The following is a 21,714-nucleotide window of genomic DNA, read 5'->3' on the forward strand; positions in this document are numbered from 1 at the left end:
TAAAAATTCTGGAAGAATTGCAAAGTTGCTTCATGCCTTATATTAACACGATTTCTGCCCAATGAAAAGCAGATACATATTTTCTGTTGTTCTTATATTCCAGTCAGTTACTATATCCCAGTCAACCAGTTACTGGAAAAGGACCTTTTTCAGCTGATGACAGGAATCACATCAAAAGAATAATTATTAAAAATAACAGTAGGTTAAAAGAGTAATGTTTAATATTAAATATTATTTATTAGATTATTAAATATTATTTATTAGATATTAACACTGGGAAATTACTGTGGATTTCTGCCATACAATCAAATTCTAGAAAGATTTTTCTGTTATTGGTCATTTGCTTTTTTACAGTGTATGTCAACTTTCCTCAGAGAAACATGTTTATATGAGAAAATGGCTCACACATTACATTACACAATTTTCTGGCAAAAGATTTAATCTTGTACAGCAAAATTCCAATCTTGTATTTCTTGTACTTGAGTCCTAGACTATGAAAAGATTATAGGATATAAAATTGTTAGGTAAATTTTAAAATACTATAGTTAGGTAAATTTTTCTAATGTATTTATAAATTTAGCGGGGGGGGGGGGGGAATCCTGAAGATATGATAAGCTGAATCACTGTTCAGTGTACTACATTCATGCAAACAGCTCATGAAGAAATAGACTCTTAGTATGCTGTCATGGTTTAAGTCCAGTCAGCAACTCAGAACCACATAGCCGCTCGCCTTCTCCCCCCTCTCATCCCCCCCACTCCCAGAGGGATGGGGAGGAGAATCGAAAGTATATAACTCCCATGGGTTCAGGTAAGAACAGTCCAGTAACTAAGGTGTAACACAAACCACTACTGCTACCACCAACAATAATAATGATAAGGGAAATAACAAGGGAAGAGAATACAACCACTCACCATTTGCCGACCAATACCCAGCCCAACCCCAGCAGTGATCTAGCCCCTCCGAGTAACTGCCCCCAGTTTATATACTGGGCCTGACATGCTGTGTTATGGAATACCTCTTTGGTCAGTTTGGGTCAGGTGTCCTGTCTCTGCTTCCTCCCGGCTCCCCCTCCTCCCTGGCAGAGCATGAGAGCCAGAAAGTCCTTGGTCAGAGTAAACATTACTGAGCAGCAACTAAAAACATCGGTGTTAGCAGCGCTGCTCCCAGGCTGAAACTGAAAAACACAGTGCCGAACCAGCTACTATGAAGGAGAAAAATGACTGCTACTGCTGAACCCAGGACACATGCATACAACTATTTATAACTTCTTTGGACTATATCCTGACTTCCCCAGATACTGAAGGCAAAATTGTAGAAGGGGCAGATAACCTGGAATTCTAACAGACCCACCAGATTTCAGTCCAGCTCTAGTAACTGCATACGAAAAGCATTCACCATTACAATGCTACACTAATCTGGGGAATGGGGGGAAATTGTGGTAAGAAAATAAACAATGAAGACTGGGAATATTACTTGAATAAACATGCAAGCCAATAATCAGTGGGGCTAGAAGAGCCCTTGTGGACACTTTCTCCATTCTGACCACTCTGAAACAGCACAAATGTTCCTAGAGCTGCCCAAACAGATGTTTGTCTAACCAGTAGTCTTTAACTGTTTAACAAATGAATCGCTATTTTTTCCCACGGTAACTTCTTCAGTGTTTACTTATCTATATGGTTGATTTTTTTTAATCTTAACAATGCACAGATTTCATCTTTTGCCAATTACATTTGTCTTTCTCTTAACAGATACGGAGAATACTTTAACAACATACACCTTATGAAAACCTCTTCCATATTAGTGATCACTTGCACATGTCATTTCAGCATGCATATTTCATTCCAATTCTCCAAATTAATGAAAAAAAAATAAATAAATTAAAAAAAGGAGGGGATGTGTGCTTTTATTGATCTATAAAAGAATTCAAACTCTTACCATAATAGCATTATTCAAACTCTCAATGAGTCCATTCTTCATTCTCTCAGTCACCTTATTACTGAAAATACGTAATACACATGGACCCAGGCCAGTCCTTGCAGAATCACACTTTACTAAACTATCTCAAGTTGACCCACAATAGTATAAATAACAATTCACTAGGAAAGTTATTTTTCTGTGAACTCTATTTTCCCTTAATACTAAGTTAACTATGCTTCTCAAGTTTGCTTATGAAAATGTCCTCCTCTCTGTGTGACACACTGTGCACAAAGTTAAATTATAGAATCACAGAATGGTTAGGGTTGGAAGACTTTTAAGATCATCTGGTTCCAACCCCTCTGCCACATGCAGAGACACCTTCCAATAGACCAGGTTGCTTAGAGCCCCATCCAACCTAGCATTAAACACTTCCCAGGAGGGGGCATCCACAACTTCTCTGGGCAACCTGTTAGAGTGTCTCATCACCACTCTCACAGTAAAGAACTTCTTCCTGATATCTAATTTAAATCTACCCTCTTCCAGTTTAAAGCCATTCCCCCTTGTCCTATCACTACATGTCCTGGTAAAAAGTCCTTCTCCAGCTTTCTCGTAGGCTCCCTTTAGACAATGGAAGGCTGCTATAAGGTTTCCCTAGAGCCTTATCTTCTCAAGGCTAAGCCCAGCTCTCTCTGCCTGTCTTCTTAGGAGAGGTACTCCAACTCTTTGATCATCTTTGTGGCCCCCCCTCTGGACTCATTTGAGCAGGTCCGCATCCCTTTTTTGTTGCGGTGTCCAGAGTTGAACGCAGTACTTCTTGTGGAGTCTCACAAGAGTGGAACAGAGGAGCAGAATCTCCTTCCTTGACCTGCTGGCCATGCTTCATTTGATGCAGTCCAGCATATGGTTGGCTTCCCAGGCTGCAAGCCCAAACTGACAGTTCATGTTGATCTTCTTGTCAACCAACATCCCTAAGTCCTCCTCCTCAGGCCTGCTCTCAATCCATTCTCTACCCAGCCTGTATCTGTGCTTGGGAGTGCCCTGACCCAGGTGCAGGACCTTGCACTGGCCTTGTTGAACTTCACAAGGTTTGAGCTGGCCCACCTCTCAGGCTTGTCAAGGTCCTTCTGGATGGCACTCCTCCCCTCCAGCATGTTAACTATACCACATAGCTTGGTGTCATCAGTAAACTTGCTGAGAGTGCACCCAATCCCACATTTACTACTGGAACAGGCAATTACTATTTCATACTTACTACTGTTGATTTAAATTCACATCTTAAGTATCATATTTCTTACTTTCTCATAGTGTTTTTGACCAAATTACTTCCAGCATTCAGATTTCCAGCACTCTTCTTCACTATTAAAAGTCACTAGTTATTTCTTTCTTTTAACAAAAAAAAAAGGTCTTTGGTCTGTGATGCTATACAAAAACTTGTTGGAGTGCACATTGCCTTTTTGCAACAGGATGTTTGTTATTTGGACAAAGGAGCAAACAGCCATTCTGACCTAGAAACCACATAAAAAATCATCTGGCCAACAACCAGACCTTACAGAACTGAGGAGAAGGTGTGACTTTCATAGACGGATAGCAGCAATGATTTCCCAGTACTCCTAGTTGAGCACTGTTACAAGATTGTCCTAAGCATAGGTCTAGATCTCACAGCAACCCCATGAGACTATTTTCAAATTCCTCCTCATTTACTTCCTCCTGTCACTGAAGATTCACTCTCACCACCAGCCAGACCATAGGACTGAACAGTATTTCAACTGTTAGCAAGCAATAGATGATCTGAGATTTACAGGCTGGCCTATAGATCTATATTGTAGATACACAGAGACTCTCCACTACAATAGTAAATTAGAGAATAAAAAAAATGAGTTTCACTTAGAATTAGCGGCAAAAACAAAAATATAAAACCACTTCTCCTGGTTATTTTTTTCAACCTCTCTATTTTAATTAAGTTATAATAACTATTTGGGTTTGTAGTAGTATTCCACCACATCTTTATCTAAATAAATGCTAGGCAAATAATTTAGTATCTGACCAAGCATCACTTTTGCTCCAGGTATGGAAAATCCAAACTCTTTGACAATGTGTATGAATACACAGAAATCTGAATTACATCACTATATTCACCTCTGTCCTCACCAGCATTAAGAGCAGGACTGCCTCCTCCCTTTGTTGCAAATCATAATCTTACTAATAAAATTTTACTTTCCCCCCCTTTATTTTTTTTAATGCATGTTCAAAGGAATGTCATCTACTTCCCCCTTTAACCTCACCCTTGGAAACTGTCCTCATGTAGCTCATACACAATCCACATGACATTCAATTATAGTGTCTTCCTGGAAACCCCAGTTTCCCCAGCCTGGCTAATCACATCTTTATTCTTCTTGTCTCAACCAAGATCCAATTATAATCTACAGATACATGCAGAACATACACACTAGCTTAAAACACATTATACACTGAAACACAAAACCAGGTGAAAGGATGGAAGAGGCCCCTGCTGTTTCCAAGAGTAAGAGCTGTTAACCTAAAAAGAGGTGTTGGTGTACCCAAGCAAGTGAATCTGGCTCATGCTTCTTCATCAAAATAAGCATTATCTTTCTATGGGAATGCAAACCAGAAAAAAAATCATGGAGGAAAACCTCCTTTAAGCTTTCTAAGGAGGAATTAGCTGCAAGAGTTAGTATGTGTTAAGGAGCTCTCACATGAGAACCTCTCTATGGGTGCAACCTTAGTCTTAAGACACACATTAACAACAAAGCCATAACACACACCTAGCAAGAAAGGATCACAAGTCAGATGGATAAGGGAGAAAATGAATGGGTCTTTCTGATTTCCCAGTATAGTGCAATTTAATAGCTCACAGCCCACAAAAGAAGCAGTTCTGCTCAGCTAGCCCACTTCTGCACTCTCAGTTACACATTCCTATTTCCCTGGGGATGTAGAAATCTGACCTGATTGAATATGCCCCTGAGGAGCCTGATCTGATGATGTAATGGGCCCTTCTTTGAGCAGGGAGTATTACCAGATGTCATATGTCCCTGATAACCTAGAATATTTTTATATGATTGTATTTTAACTAATAGTTTCAATTATTAAGTTGATATTGATGAAAGCTACAGAGACAAAATTTACAGAGACAAAATTAAGTAGTTAGAGTGCTTCCTACTTGCTTACAATTCTATCAAACATTTAAAATGGCATTGACAACATTTCTGACTAACTGGAAAACAAATATAAAAATTGAAGCACAACATCAGAAGTAAGGAATACAGATGACTGGATATCCTCCACAGGAATCTTTCTTCTACTGAATTTTGGCATTTTATCATAACTAAAATTTTCCATGGAAATAGTGCAAGTATAACAGATCTTCTGACAACAAGCATATGCCCTGCCAGCTCTGCAAAATGGTCTTGAAACCAAAATCTGAGTTTCAGATCCACCGCTCCCAGTCAGCTCTGGGAAGAACTTGGAGATAGCAGTCCCTAAGTAGTCTTGCTCTAAAAGTCCCCTTTTTTTACAGCTCAGAGAAGCAGGTGTTCTGAGGATCACAATAACTAAGAAGCCAAACAGCCTAAGAACCTGGAAGCCTTATCTGGGGCTTATTCAGATTTTGCTTGCTCATTCTCTCATATGCAACAGCAAAGAAATAAAAGCTCAATTTTCTAGCCAATTGTAGCAAGGATCAAAAATGTCATTATAAACTTGCATCCTTACAAAATGGCTACAAGCTATCATGTAGCATTTCACAATTCTTTGCCTAGTTATTGTCTGGTTTCATTCAGTTCACACTTTCTATTGGAGCTTTGCAAAATTTTTATCTATTTCTCTTCCTTATTATTCCAAACAGTAGACTGGAAACACCACTACCAAACTGGAGTGGTTACTGCTTGTGTGCATTTGGTCTTTCACATATACATTGTCCATTTGCGCATGTGCACAGTTAGTAAAGACATGTTAATAATACAGTGCTTTTGTTGTATTAAGATTTTTTTTTTAAAAAGTACTAATCGAGTTCCCAAAGAAGACATTTTCCCTGGGCTCCAGTTTTATTTTTCATTAACTGCTTCTAGGGTGTATGTAATTATTATGTTTCTTATTTTCACCTATTTATGTGGAGTTCAAATTGATGATTATTATTCATTTCTCCTGCAAAAAGCTAAACATATTCAGTAAGAGAACAGAGGGATGAATTCCTTTACCAGTTATCTTTTCAGAATAGCAATTCCTCCTCTATAATATTAAGGTTTTGAAAAAATTAGAAACATCACTGTTTGATAGAAAAAATAACCTTAAATTATTCCTCAGTACGGCCCCTTTTAAACAGATGGCTCATCCTTCTTCTCCATCTTCATTTAAGTTTTTTTTTGCTGCTGGTAATGAAACAATGTTCAAAACCAACTGGAATAATCTACGATGGCAAAGATTTTCCAGTACATAGGGTAATTAGATGACTCTATTAGATTATTAGTAATATGTTACTAAGCATTGCACTGTCTGTCTTGAGACATTTGTTTTTTCACATACTCAAACAGAAAGAAAATGTGCCAGTTGGCAACAGAGGCTTAGAAAACAACCATGAGAAGCAGTTCTTGAGGAAAGCTGATCTTTAAAAGGCCTCTTTTAGCACATCAGACAGAGAAACAACAACTGGAAATTAATCCACTGAAATGAAAGTTAAAACAAAAAGGAAGTGCCAACAAATGTTGTTCAGGACCACAAAGAAAGATCTGGTTTTATTCTTTAAGTCATGTTTTAATTTTCTTTTCAGAAAGAAAATGGAAATGGGGAATTTGGATTTGGATCCCCAATATCTTTTAAATCACTGTTTTAAGATATGGCTGAATAGTAAAGACAAAGCATTAGAATGTTTTATGATATAGTATTGATTTCATTAAAAGAAATCATGAGCTATTTCACATAAAACTCCACTGTTCATTCCTCATTTTTTTTTAAAAAAACAAACCAAAACAATAGAAGTTAGGCAAGAAATTAAGTTGAAAAGCCAGTTGAGAACTATGCAGATATCTCCATTTCTACAAAAGAGAAGCCACCCCCAGTTTTAGAAATTAAGAACTGCAGCATCTCATAGATAGGTGGTGTTCCAGTAAACTACATCTGAGTAATTACAAGAAAAAGCATTTGCTTTTTACCATGGAGTAGACCTCAAAACTCTCGCTGATGAAATTCATAGGGACAGCCTTTGATCAACTACTTCTCAAATAATTTTTACAAGGAATTCAAAGTGTCATTTTAACTTTTGTTTTATAACTGGCACAGAACTTACCTTAGTAACTACTCATCCTTTTACCAGCCCAAAGTGGCCAGAGATTATTTAAATTAAACAAACTTTCTTTTTACTACTTTATGTAATTTCTTGTCTGTCCTGGGTTCAGCAGTAGCAGTCATTTTTCTCCTTGGTAGCTGGTGCAGTGCTGTGTTCTGACTTTCGGCCTGGGAACAGAGCTGATAACAATGATGTTTTGGTTTGGCCAAGGACTTTGTGAGCCTCATGCTCTGTCAGGGAAGAGGGGAAGCCGGGAGGAAGCAGAGACAGGACACCCAACCCAAACTGACCACAGAGGTATTCCATACCACAGCACGTCATGCCCAGGAGGTAACTGGAGAGTTACCTGGAAGGGCTGGGGGACTGCAGGGTTGGAGGAGGTATCAGAAGGTGCTTGGTCGGGCAGGGGCAGGGCAAGTTATCAGTCAGCTGGTGGTGAGGTGTTATTTCTCTTCCCTTGTTATTTCCTTTATCATTCTTATTATTATTGGTGGTAGCAGCAGTGATTTGTGTTATACCTTAGTTACTAACCTGTTCTTATCTCAGCCTGTGGGAGTTGCATTCTTTTGATACTCCTCTCTGTCTCTCCGGGAGTAAGGTGGAGGAAAAGAAGGGGAGGGAGGGAGTGAACGAGTTGCCTGACTGGGTTTAAACCACGACAGTTCTTTTTTTGGCACCCAGCATGGGGCATGAGGGGTTGAGGTAACGACAGATCTGACTGGATTAATAGTCACTTGTCACAGTGCTGATTTATTGGCTCTCAGAGTTGTTCCTCTTGATCTCACAGCTTCAGACCGTTGTAACTAACTTAGCGCCGGTATTTGCTGTGTTAGTGTTTATCAAGTGTGGGGCTTGGGCTAAGGTTCTTGCCTCACTGTACTTTATGGCAACGACTTGTAATACGGGCGGGCTCCAGCAGCAGGGCGGGACGGATGTGGCCGTGGACTTGTACCTGGCCGTCCGGCTGCTCTTCACCGTCCTGGCCCTCGTCTTCGCCTCCGTCTTCGTGAGGCTGTGGGGAGCCGAGGGGGAGCGGCCCCGGGACCCGGTGGCAGCCGAAGCGGCCCGGGAGAGCGGCCCCAGGGACCAAGCTACGGCAGGAGCGGGGCCGGAGGCTACGAGGGGACGGCTGCCGGTGGAGGAGGTCGGGGAGGTCGAGGACTGGAAAGAGGCTGCTGCCGAGCAGCGGGAGAAGGCGGCGGAGGAGCCGAGCCCCGGGGCCGAGCCCAGCCCCACGGCCGCCCGCCGAGCCCCAGGGGGATGCAGGAGACCACGCAGCATTTCTCAGCAAGGCAGAGGAGGAAGAGCTGGACTCAGGAAAAGAGAAGCTGGTGGTGGGAGAGCCGGCAAGCACAGCAGCTACACCAGCCCCAGTGACAAGTACAGCAGCATCGTTTGAGAGTTCTGAAGGTTTTGAATGGCCTTTGAGTATCCTTGGGACCTGCCTGCTGATTGTGATGGGGATCAGCATGTTGGCACACATACAGAGTGTGTTCTACCCACAACCATTTTTTCTGATCTCAAAAGTTAAGCAGAGTCTGGTTTGGGTCTTGTCTGGGGTTAGACGATGATGCAGGGGGACCAAGAGGTTTTCCCGAGGCTGGACAGTCATGAGTGCCAGTGTGTGTGGCACAGTATGGGCAAGTATCTAGTCCTCCAGTGCTTTGGAAGTGTCAGAGGTGGAAGGCAGCTGTATGGAGTCCCCAGCAACAAGCTGCAGAAACTGTTGAAGGGGACAGTGAATTATTTTGAGCCTGGTGGGCCCATGGCACTTCAGGCCATCAGAGCAGAGATGCAACATAGAGATGGACTCATGATCAAGGGGTGGACTTAGTGATGGACATTATTGTCCAGATTATTCACGAGTGTGAACAATGCACACAGTCTCTCCTGCTCTGGAAGACTGTTGCAAGAGAGAGCCTGACATCACGGACCAGATGGACTCGGCAGCATTACAGGGATTGGTCCATGCACTAAGAAAATGATCTCTTTCTCTCGGTCTGTGTGTGTATATGGATATATATATGTGGGAGAGCGATGGTATATTGAAAATGTGGGATCTGAGCATGACGTGAATAGTATGAAATAAGGGGTGGATAATGTCCTGGATTCAGCAGTAGCAGTCATTTTTCTCCTTCTTGGTAGCTGATGCAGTGCTGTGTTTTGACTTTCGGCCTGGGAACAGAGCTGATAACAATGATGTTTTGGTTTGGCCAAGGACTTTGTGAGTCTCATGCTCTGCCAGGAAAGAGGGGAAGCCGGGAGGAAGCAGAGACAGGACACCCGACCCAAACTGACCACAGAGGTATTCCATACCACAGCACGTCATGCCCAGGAGGTAACTGGAGAGTTACCCGGAAGGGCTGGGGGACTGCAGGGTTGGAGGAGATATCGGAAGGTGCTTGGTCAGGCTGAAGGGGGGGCACAAGTTATCAGTCAGCTGGTGCTGAGGTGTTGTATTCTCTTCCCTTGTTATTTCCTTTATCATTATTGTTATTGGTGGTAGCAGTAGTGATTTGTGTTATACCTTAGTTACTAACCTGTTCTTATCTCAACCTGTGGGAGTTGCATTCTTTTGATTCTCCTCTCCGTCTCTCCGGAAGTAGGGGGGAGGAAAAGGGTGGGGGGGAGGGAGTGAACGAGTTGCCTGACTGAGTTTAAACCATGACATTGTCCTACCCTCATTACCAGAGTATCTTTTTACCTTCCATTAACAAATAATGGGATTTACTTTACATTAAAAGAAACTGGCAGCGACATCCAGGAATCTGCACAGACTTTGGAATTTATTCAGATGTTTACAAGCTGCATATTGAAGTCAGCAGGGATGTCTAGAGATCATCCAGTTCAACCCACTTTTCAAAGCACAGTCAACTACAGCCAGTTTTGTTTAGGGTTTGGGAGGGGGAACTCCACAACCTCTCTGGGAAACCTGTTCCAGTGTCCTTCCACTCTCACATAAAAAAAAGGAAATTTCTTCTTATTAAAGTGCACTTTCCTGTGTTTCCATTTGTGCTCACTGCTTCTTGCCCTGTCACTAGGAATCCCTCAGGCATGGCTATCTTTGTGTTCCTTATTCATTCCCATCAGATATTTGTACACATTGGTAAGATCCCCCTGGAGCCTTCTCTTCTCCAGACTGAACAATCCCAGCTCTCTCAGCCCCTCCTTGTATGGTCAACACCCCAAATCCTTAATCAGCTTCATAGCCCTCCACTGGACTCTGTTCAGTATAGCTGTGTCTCCTTTGTACTGGAGAGCTCAGCACTGGACTCCAGATGCATCTCACCAAAGTCCAGTATAGGCAAAGGATCACTCCCTTGATCTGCTAGCTATGATTTTCCTAATGGAGCAAATGAGCCTTTTGGCCTTTGCTCAAAGAGCACATTGCTAGCTCATGGCAAATTCAGTGTAGGGCCACCTAGTCTTTCCCTTTGTTGAACTTCATGAAGTTCCTTGTCAGTCGTTTTCTCCTGCCTGTTAAGGTCCCTCTTAAAGGGCAGTACAGCCAGCTGGGGCACCAGCCATTCCTCTGAGACCTGTACTAGCTGCAAGCTTGCTGACAGCACTTGCTCCCATCATCCAAGGCATTAATGGGTTAAAATGGCACTGGACCCAGTACTGACCCTAGGGATATACTGCTAGCTACTTGCCTTCAGCTGGACACTGCTGCTGATCCCAAGCTTTTGAGCACAGCGCTTTAGCCAATTTTCAATCTACCTCAGGCTCAACTTATCTACTCCATAATTCTTCAGTTTGTTATGGGAGACAGTGGCAGAATTCTCACTAAAGTTAAGTTAAACAACATTCAGAATGTTATCACAGTGAACACGTGTTTGAAGATTGCATATATAGAGATATTTGGGGTATTGTAGGTTACATACTTAGCCATTAAGAATATAAGAAATTCTGGATTTGTTTAGGAAAAAGTAATTCTTTCATTAAAACATTAGATTTGGTCTTCATTTGTCTGCAATATCAATATTCTATTAACAATTTCTAAACTACCAATAATCAATCTTAATGAGAATTGTTACATAAACAAGAAGTAAATACCTTTCAATCCAAAACAGAATGCAACTTAGAAATGTATTCAGATAACAAAATCAGCTGTCCTATAAAAAGGATAAAAGAACAATATAAATGCATTCTGAAACACCAGACTTCAACAGTATTCATGGAAATGCTATACAAACATTTAGAAAATTATCAGTCTTTAAAACTCTTCAGAAAATAGGAAAGTGGTTAGGAAAAACCTCACATAATGGCAATCATTTTCCATTAACTGTTAAAAAAGGAAAAAAAAATCTTGTAAATTTAAGTTAGGTAGATACTGAGTTAACAAATACCTTAATATTTATTTGTAATGCGTGTTTATAGCCATCATCAAGGATTTATTTCAGCTTGGGAGAGAGGAAATGCTACTTTATTGAAGGCTCCCTGAAAAAACTTATACTTCAACAACCCAATATATTTCCAGTACTGTCAGGTGTACCAAATACAAATTACTGACTATTCTACTAAATCATATTCTACAAACCCGTGACTCACTCATCATGCTATATTACTTCAATGCAATCCTTCAGTTAAGATCTGATTAAGCCTGAAATAGCTTGGCTCAGAAGCATTAAATGAAAAACAGGGCTTAAGAATAGAAAATCTTTCATTATCTTTATCTAGCTCATGTGCATGAATTTCAGTTCATTGTATGTCCTGTAAGACCATCTATAATCAGGTAAAGTTAACTGCAGCTTATTTCTCAACTGTAAATCTATTTGGGGAATTCACAAGACTACTTTTGTCTTCTAAGCACACTAAAAATCTTCTTCCTGAGCAGTTCATATCTAATTTCCCTATAAAACTGTTTGACAAAAGTTGACATTTAGAAAAATAACTTTCAATTACACGTGCTGCATATAAAATGTAAGAAAAGCCACTGCAGCGATGTTCAAAGTCAACTGAACTAAGTAATGAGACAATGTCAACAACAGAATTATGAAAACTGCATATTTTCCTGCATAAATGCCAGCATAATGTGAAATATAGACCAACTTTACCAAAATAAATCTTTTTTTCTGAAAAAAAAAAAAATTTGATAAAGTCATTTAAAAAAACCCGAATAAGAAAAATCTGAGTGGCACTTGACACCACGTATCACACACTGAAATTTGTATAATTTATATTTTGCTATACCTGACTTCCAAAATTCTCGGGAACAGTAGGTTTTTTAAAATGTTTGACTGTGGACACTGAAGTATGAACATTTGAGTCCATTCTTTTTACAAAAAGACATGAACAGAAGCCCTGTTTATTGATGTTCCTATATAGAAATATAGAAAAAAGGATTTCAGGAAGTCACCTGGTTAAAAAAAAACACTTGCATGAATAACCAACAGTTATTCTGTTCTTGAAGACTTTAACACAGAATTTCTTTAAACTCCCTGGTTAGTCTAGTCTGCCAAGTTTGGGCTCAATTCTTCAACCAGAGAGCAATTACACAGAACTTTTCAAGATACATTTTAGTGAAAGAAAGTGGAAGTAACCAAAACAGACAAGTCAGACAGTGCCCTAGTCTTTGCTCCCTAGACATCACTGGTTCCCTCCTAGACATCACTAGCAATAATGTGGAGCATTCAAATACTGAAGCATATTACTGAACAAATAATATAACTCTAACGAGTTGCTGTAATCTTCAGCTGCATCATATGTGATTGTTCAGAATAATTTACGTTATATGGAGGAAGTTAGAGACACATCAAGCTAAACAGATAAAGGTACAAAGCTGCATATGAAAATGCATTTCTTCAGTCATAGCTCTTATATTCTTTAAATAATGAGCTGAATTATCAATTTTACAGATTCACAATATCATGTAGTCACACAGACAATTTCACTGGAAGCTACAATCTACATTTTGGAGCTATGAAAAAAGGTATACACACCTTAGCAGAACTGGCAATCTCCTTCTAGAAGTTTCACCATCATCATCAACAACAAAGGACAAACAATGTGAAAATGCACATATTTAGACACGTAGCAATATATGATCTGTTGACTGGTTGTAGCACTTTTGATCTCCTTAGACAAAATTTTAATACACAACATCATAGCAGCTTTCTATAGAAGAGTGAACAGTAGCTGGTAGGTACTAAGATGTGAAGGTTTAAGTTTTTAAGTCATGGAAAATGTATCCATGAAGGAAATTATACATTCCAAGTACATTTTCAGCATCCTATTAAAAAACAAATCATATTAGACTGCTCACTACACCCCCTACTCCAAAATATAAATGCAAATTAGCCCCAAATTAATGAAACTTTAAAAGTGCCAAACACTATTTTCTGAAACAGCCTATGTTCTCCAAAGCCTGACTGAGAGGAACAGGTTAGCTGAATGCTTATGTGAATGAAGAACATAAACTTTATGGTAAATTAGCAGAAACCAAAAGTGTCTGGAGCTTTTTCACAAGTTAGGTTATCTGATTCATGCAATGTGAATTTTCTCTGAATTTTATGCCGTAATTTTTATTTATGGAGTATCACTCTTTTCGCATACATATTACTGACTACTAGTAATCCACTTTTCTGCAGCTATAGTACACAGATAATTAAGGGAAAATACCCCCAGGAGATACAAATATCTAATAAAAACAAACAGGCCATTCTTTACATTGAAAATACGAAACATTCGCTTTTTAAGATGAATAAAATTATTCTTTCAATTTGAAATGACTCTTTTGGCAGAATTCTTGCTATTTTCAGAACTACCAGAAATGTTCCCCCGAGTACTGAAATAAAAATTCCACTGCTCAGAGCAAGATTAAGTAGCTTAAATGCAAGACACACTGCACCACTGTGATGATAAACCAAAGTGTCTTGTCTTCCCTCTACCCAGGGAAGCATTAAAAGACTTCATCAGGAAACCATAAAGTACAAGTAACATGAAGTTTGAGATATCTGTATTCTTGATGCATCTATATGTCCTTCCACTCTAAAAGAGTAAGAATCGCAATAAAATACCACACAGAACATTATTAATCACAGGTAGTCTCTGCATAGAGACAGGGGGTCTGACCTTAAGCTGTTGTTCAAGAGTACTCAATACAGGAGTAAAGCAAGGCATGAGCACTCCACAGGGCTCAAATTTATGAGTTGACAAAGGAAAGGCCCAGACCATGCTATCAATAAACAAAAAATCCTGGTTTTCCATTCACTTTCTGGTTTTAAACTTTCAATCTTTGAAAAGATCATTAAAAATATTGGTTTTATACATATATTTTCTAATCTCAATGTTTCAGATATTCCTGTGAAACTATTTTTAAAGATAAAAATCTTAAAAACTTTGAAACTTTCAAAGTAAAAACTTCGAAAACAACAATGAAAATGCAAACTGTTTAACTGACATTATTTGACCCTAAAAAACTTATGTAATTTTAGCATAAACCCAGTTAATAAACAGAAGGCTTTGAAATACATGAAAGAATGAAATTACAACTTGTCAAAAAAGACATAAAGTATACTGGCCCAACATGCATAATACTGTGTGTGTATACCTACCCAAATCCAACCAATATACAGAAGAAGCTGAGAAACTACTAAAGCTCAAATATCATGAAACAGCATTCTAAAAGTAATGAAACTTTAATTCAATTTCAGCTATTCAAATCAGCTATCACACCATCAGCATATATGACCTTTCTTTACCAACCTTTTTTCATCCTTGCCTGAACAATCTAGCCAGTTTTCATTTTATTAAAACCCAAAGGTGGGTGCAGAATAATTATTCAGACATATACCCTTAATGAAGGCAGACAAAGTAGTGCCTGCAATCATCCAAATTGCTGCTCACAACAGCCACTTTAACCCACATTCAATTGCAACTCTATTATCGCTTTTGATCACTCACTTTTTGAGTAAAAGCAGAGACCTCAAAAAACATGGAGTTAGTATCACTACACTCCATCATACTCAATAACTTTAAAGGATGAGTAGAGCCAAGACAAAAGCTTGTCATTAGGAAAATGAAAGTGCCTATTATTAGAACAAAATGACTGCTCCTATGAATACATTTTTATCCACACACTGTAGTTTGATTCTGCTGTTGATAAGCTATCCAAATTTACAGTAGTAATTCTGTTGTTTGATGTGCTGAAATGCAAATATATCCCTTAACAATGTATGTCTGTGAGTAAAATTCAGAGAGATTAACAGTAGTACATGAAGGATTCTGAAATACCAGAAGAAAAACTGCTGCCTTTCAGAAGAATTATAAATATATTTGCAATTTACTATATGTTTGAATTACTTTGTGAACAGAAAAACTTAAAGCTTCTTGGAAACAGAGGGTGGAGGGGGTCTTTATTAGTGTAGAGAACATTTTGCTTAACTTTCCATTACACCAGTTCTCTGTGATATAGCCCCTGTGAAAAACAGCTACTTACTTAAAGGCAGGATCTGCTGAAAAGATGTTTCTCTCAGCTTCCAGTAAAAACTAAATTTCATCACTAGCACCAATAGGCCCTTGATTTCACTTGATATCTTTCAGGCTTACTAGAAACTTTGAGAAAAAGAAATAATAGGAACCACAAAAACTACATTCCTTGTACTGTTTCAAATAGTCAGGGTTAAATCGTAAGTTCCTGTACATTTATTTAGGCGCTGAGGGCTAGTTTCGAAAACAAAGATGATGTAGAACTTCAACAGAATTCAGGTACTCAAGTCCTCGACAATGATCCTGTTCAAGGTAAACACTTATCATGCAGGCTGCACCTACCATCAGCACCAGACCCAAGGGCTTCTAAGATAAAACTGAATGTTACCAGTGTCAGCACAGCTCATAAAGCTTCCTGGCAAACCAGCTTCCAGACAAGGATTTGCAAAGATGGCACAAACCCTATGTGTCTCTGAAGCCATATGGCTCCTGCCAGCAACACTCAGATAGGGAGAAACCTTAAGAAGAGTAATCAAACCAATATACCAGCAAGAAATGATAGACACAAATCCAGGGGAAAAAAAAAGTCTTCCAAGCAGCTGACAAGTACAGCTCAAGTGACTGAAAACAAATCAATTGACAGTGGGTAGGCTATGTTTTGTGAACCATACACCATCAGGACAAAGACAGGAGCAAAAGCATGCTCCCTGTGGATAGTGGGCAGGGTAAACTTTCCATTCTCACATTCAAGCAGAGCTACAGATCCTCTGTACCTTACTCTGGCATGGGGCACATATACATCATGAGAACATCAACATAAACTCACATGGAGTTTTATGTAGACAGTGCAACTGCTTCTGGAGTACAACAGTGTCCCCAAGGAGAGGAACAGAATCACAATGTAGTCCTTAAATTGTACTATGTTAACAAACGTCTGGCATAATTGTAATAGCTCATTCAATTCACAGTCATAGCTTACTGAAGTTATTAACAGAAGAGCTCAGAAGACAATCATAAGTCAGCACTGTCTCCTGGATCCATCATCTATTCTTCAGTGAGGTAGAGTTGTGGAATAAAGTAACTGACACCTGATAATTTTCTCATTGAAAAACTTATTAATCTGGTCTCAATAACAGCCATAAACTATTCTTGGTGAGAGTTTTTCCACTGAAATATTAATTGTATAAACAGATCAAGAGCACTAAAAGCTACTAAAAGGTTTAAATTCATTCCTGTCATTTAACCCTAGTTGAATACCTCCCACCGTTAAATCTTTTGTATTTCTTCTTTTCTGCTTCCCTCCTCGTCTATGTCACCTTGTGCAGACACTTTCTCTTTTTGCCATATTTAAAAAGCTGCTTCCTGACTTGGGAAAGTTGAAGGGTTTATGCATTCCTCTTTTCCCCTTAGTCTGCACTGCGTAACCCTAAAACAGTGGCTATTTCTCAAATAGAAAAGATAATCACAATTTTGTTTCAAGAGTCTAAGAATTTAAGACCATTTGACTTAACACTCATGAAGTTTTACTTTAAGACCATCAAGTGCAACCATTAAAGGTTGATGCCCTCCCTTATTGAACTTTCAGCCATGTAACAGCAAACCTCATCCACCCTAGAGCAGATACTGCAATAGACAACTGCTGCCAGAAGGTGGCAAAGACTAACTTTCCAAGCTAACCAGACCTAAAGAAATCTCACATAGCAAATCCCTGTGAAAAGCACCACCAGAAAGGTTCAAGAATTGTGTTGCATTCAACAGAAGCTGCAGCTAAATTTTGAGTAAAATATGATAGCATCTTTATTTGGCATAGGGACTGAAAGAGGAACTTGAATTCACAGAAAATGAAATCAGCTGTGAATTCCACATGCCCCCAACAAATAAAGAGAAAATACCCAAAAGTACAGTATCTGTGAAATGAAAAAACATGACATGCACAGATTATCTTAGTCCCTACACTTCATTATTCTAACAACAATAGGATAAGACAAAGAAAACAGTCTTATTAGAACAGCTTCAGACTGTGTTAATAGTATGACTTGAAGAAAATAGAGGAATTTCAGCTTCCCGAAACCAATAGCTGTATCATACAACTATCCTCTCAAGTGTTTGAGGAACCATTTTGAGGTATCTTTAGACAAGATCAGTATGTGTACAAAAAAATGTTTCCAGAGGAAAAAAAATATATTAACACTGTGTAACCATGTTAATAGTATCTGTGCCAAATCCACTCTATAACAGTTATTTTTAAAACATAATCAAACTTTAATCCTTTTTAAAAATTCACAGATTAATTGGCCTGTAAAAATGCCAGACAACCAAATTTCTGGGTTTACCAAGCAGCCCCAGCTTTCTAATTTATCAATGAAGTAATTTTTACACTTGTAACTTGGTGCTCTTACAAAGACCAAATCTCTACTACAAATCTCTACACTCTACTTTAAAATGATACTAACAGTTTACTTAAATTTTAGCACATTGCTATTTAAGTTGTTGCATCCTACACAAATGGAGATTACATTTTAAAACTGCAGTCTAGAAAGTGACATTACAAAGACACTCGCTGCCAGCGTATGATGGATTACATCTGTTCTTACTAGTGACTGTTCACAATAAGTATAAACTAACCTAAACAAGTACCTTGTACCTATAATGCAGTATTTTCCATAGATTGTGTGATATAATATGATACGTATTCATTCTGGGGATATGTATTTAGCTTTTGCTTAGATTTATGCAGAAAAATGCTCCCTTCAACCTTTTAAAGAGTATGTTGAGAAATGATGGTTAAACTCTAATTTACACTAATTATAGGTTAAATTCTAATGTACACTAAAGCAGGCTTTGAAACAGCCATTAAAAAAAAAAAAGAAAAACGAAAAAAAGAAAAAGTCTGGTTACCTACATTGTTTATGTATTCAGAAAGCAGGTCTTGGAGAGCTTGGCGGATAGCATTGCATTCAGCAATGATGCGTTCTCGATGAAAATCACGTGTGCAGGAAGAATCAGCTAGCAAAGCCGCTCCACTGATAATAGCTTCCAGGCGTTTCTCTAGTGATGGCCTTATTTTCTCTTCATTTACTACAAGAGGATCCAGGATAATTAAATTCTGGAAAATAATAGGAGTACAGGTAAGAAAAGTCAGCCTAATTAAGCCGCTTTCTTTTTTTTTTTTTTTACCTGTATAAACACAGAATCATAGAATGGTTAGGCCTGGAAAGGACCTTAAGATCACCTAGCTCCTACCCCCTGCCATTCCACTAGATCAGGTTGCTCAAAGCCCTATCCAGCCTGGCCTTGAACACTGCCAAAGATGGAATTACAGTGATTTTATGCTTTCTAGACTTGCAACTAGACCTTTCTGCTTGAAATACTTAAATTACCTTTGACCATGGCAAATTCCATTTTCCTTACTGGGGCTATGCATACAAGTCATCTGCAGACAAAGCCAAGTTGTTTCCGCCATTCAGATCCCACTAGTTCTAAGCCAATATCCATGTTATCAAATCCCACTGGCCTGGATCCAGTGCTAAAATGGCCACAGAGCTTTCAAGCTGAATCTGGTTCATACCTATGCATCTCACAGAACAAGTAGAACAAGATCACATCTACCTGCAAAGGCCACGTTGACATTTCCTGACTATACCTGCCTTGTCTTTGAATCCTTCCTCTGATTCCTGTTTTTGCTGCATGAGACCCAAGATTTTCATCCTCACCTTCAGTCTCTCCTACACCTGTATCTAAGCATTTCTTCTTCTACAAGGCATTTCACTTCTGGAAACAAAAATGTTATTTGTCTACCTTTATAAATATGCATGCATTCTTACCACTGCAGTATCTATTTGGTCTATCAGTTTTTACAACATCCTACTCCACAACGAAAAGCTATCAACCCCATTTTACAAGCAAAGAAATAAGGCCCAAACTGCCAGGTTCATGGCCATACAGAAGGTATATCTTAAAATACACAACTGTGTGACATCTTCCCAGTTTCTCAACCAGCATTGTTTCTCCTCTTCAAGTGTTGACCTTACGGCTGTAAAAAAAAAAAAAGTATTTCTTCTTTCAAACTCTTTCCTGTGTCTGTCCATGCTTCTTGAGGGTTATCTGTCTTCTTTATGCTCCCATATAATGGGCCTGTTTTGTATACTTACCTTGTCAATTCTTAAAAAAGATACGTATCTTATACTAAGCTTGTAATGTCTATATACAATTGTGACACTGTGTACGAGTTTACTACTCAATAACATTCCATATTTTATCCAAGTATCTCAGGCCAGACTGTCAGCTTTGTTTGAAAGAGAGGTTCAACACCCCCAAAATTTAGTCTTTTAGAGATCAGGAGGGCCTCTTTATTTAACGCAAAACCAACCGTGCTAGCGTACAACCAAGAATGTTAAATCATATTACACGAGCAGTCTAGTTCTGCTGATTTTTAGTCTGATAGAATCCCACACTGTGACAGAAAGTCATTGCTGCTACCTTTAAGAGACTGAATATGGGCAAAGATCAAAACAGTAGCTGTTGTTCAACGATTCTTTTTTTTCAAAGGAAATAGAAATAAGTGTCCTTTTGCTTTTCACTACCTAGGGTAAACAAAAGCCATCAGCCACTCTGGCATAATAAATTAATTACATTTATGTGTCAAGCAAATCATCTAAAGAAAAAGAAAAGTAGCGATATTTTCATGAAATGTGAAAGTAAGTATATTCAAGCTTCAGCATTTCAAGAAATTCAAACTAGTAATTTTTAATCTAACTGAACATCTGAAACAGTGTCATTACTGTCAAGACCACCAAGCCTATATTCCATTCAAATCCGTTCATCTATTAAATCCATATGTGGTTCCAAGCTTTCAGAGAAAATATTAAACAGGCAAACTATGCCATATACCCTTAAGTGGAATTTACGTCAGGTAAATCAGAACTTATCTGTGTGTATCCAGTATGTACCAGACTACTTTTAAGCTGGAGAACTTCAATTGTATTTTAATTTAATGTCACAATTTCAGGTACTGTCTAGCTGAGGGAATTCTAAGAGCAGTGAGTGTTCTATCAGAGCATCGTAAGATAAAAGCTTAAAAAGCTAGGAAAAAGGACTTCAGTTACCTTGAAATTTTCTTGTTGGTTATTATTAACATGCTCTTACACGCTAGGTATGATTTAGGGAAAGGAAGACTTTGTTACATTTCCAAACCTCACATGTCATCTGAAATGTAGAAGAATTGTTTTGAGACAGCTGGGTGATTCTCCAGAAAAACTAGAGGAAAATCAGACTTCATAATCTGAGTATTTCCAAAGGAAACCAGTGCAGGTTCTTTCTACATTACAGTGTCGTTCAAATGGAAGCTTGTATTTCCCAGCTTGCAAGCTCAGTGTAGGTTTCTAAACATTCCACCTCCACTAGTGTTCCACTGTTTGAAGTCCTCCATCACAGTTAAAGCATTCAAATTATTTAAGTAGTTTCAGCACTTTGGCCCCATACTTACTACCTATTAACATATGTACTGGAATATAAAACATACTTGTCGGAGCAAGTCCAGAGGAGGGCCATGAGGATGATAAGGGGGATGGAGCACCTCTCATATGAAGACAGGCTGAGAAAGTTGGGGCTGTTCAGCCTGGAGAAGAGAAGGCTGCGTGGAGACCTCATAGCAGCCTTCCAGTATCTGAAGGAAGCCTACAAGGATGCCAGGGAGGGACTCTTCATCAGGGACTGTAGTGATAGGACAAGGGGTTTAAACTTAACAGGGAAAGTTCAAGTTGGATATAATGAAGAAGTTCTTTAATGTAAGGGTGGTGAGGCACTGGAACAGGCTGCCCAAAGAAGTGGTAAATGCTCAGTCCCTGGCAGTGTTCAAGGCCAGGCTGGACAGAGCCTTGGGCAAAATGGTCTAGTGTGAGGCATCCCTGCCCATGGCAGAGGGGCTGGAACTAGATGACCTTAATGTTCTTCCCAACCCAAACCATTTTGTGATTCTATGAAATAAGATCAGTGGACAATGAGCCTTCTTAACTTCTGTAAGACCTTCTGTGGCCTGAAGATCTAGGATTATGTTATGCTTTGTACC

The 21,714-nt window shown here is 39.0% G+C and overlaps 1 protein-coding gene across 1 annotated transcript in view; it reads right to left on the reverse strand.

The window, feature by feature from the left end:
- CTNNA3 (catenin alpha 3) overlaps positions 1-21,714 on the reverse strand; it is a 379,762-nt gene that overhangs the window by 351,676 nt on the left and 6,372 nt on the right. Inside the window, exon 3 of the mRNA XM_057421525.1 lies at positions 18,550-18,753. Within this exon, the coding sequence (XP_057277508.1) occupies positions 18,550-18,753 (204 nt within the window). The remainder of the gene's footprint in view (positions 1-18,549; positions 18,754-21,714) is intronic.

This window comes from Pezoporus wallicus, unplaced genomic scaffold (assembly GCF_028554395.1).
Source record: "Pezoporus wallicus isolate ANWC-B61680 ecotype Strahan unplaced genomic scaffold, APGP_CSIRO_Pwel_v1 contig_4816, whole genome shotgun sequence".
Taxonomy (NCBI): Eukaryota; Metazoa; Chordata; class Aves; order Psittaciformes; family Psittacidae; genus Pezoporus; species Pezoporus wallicus.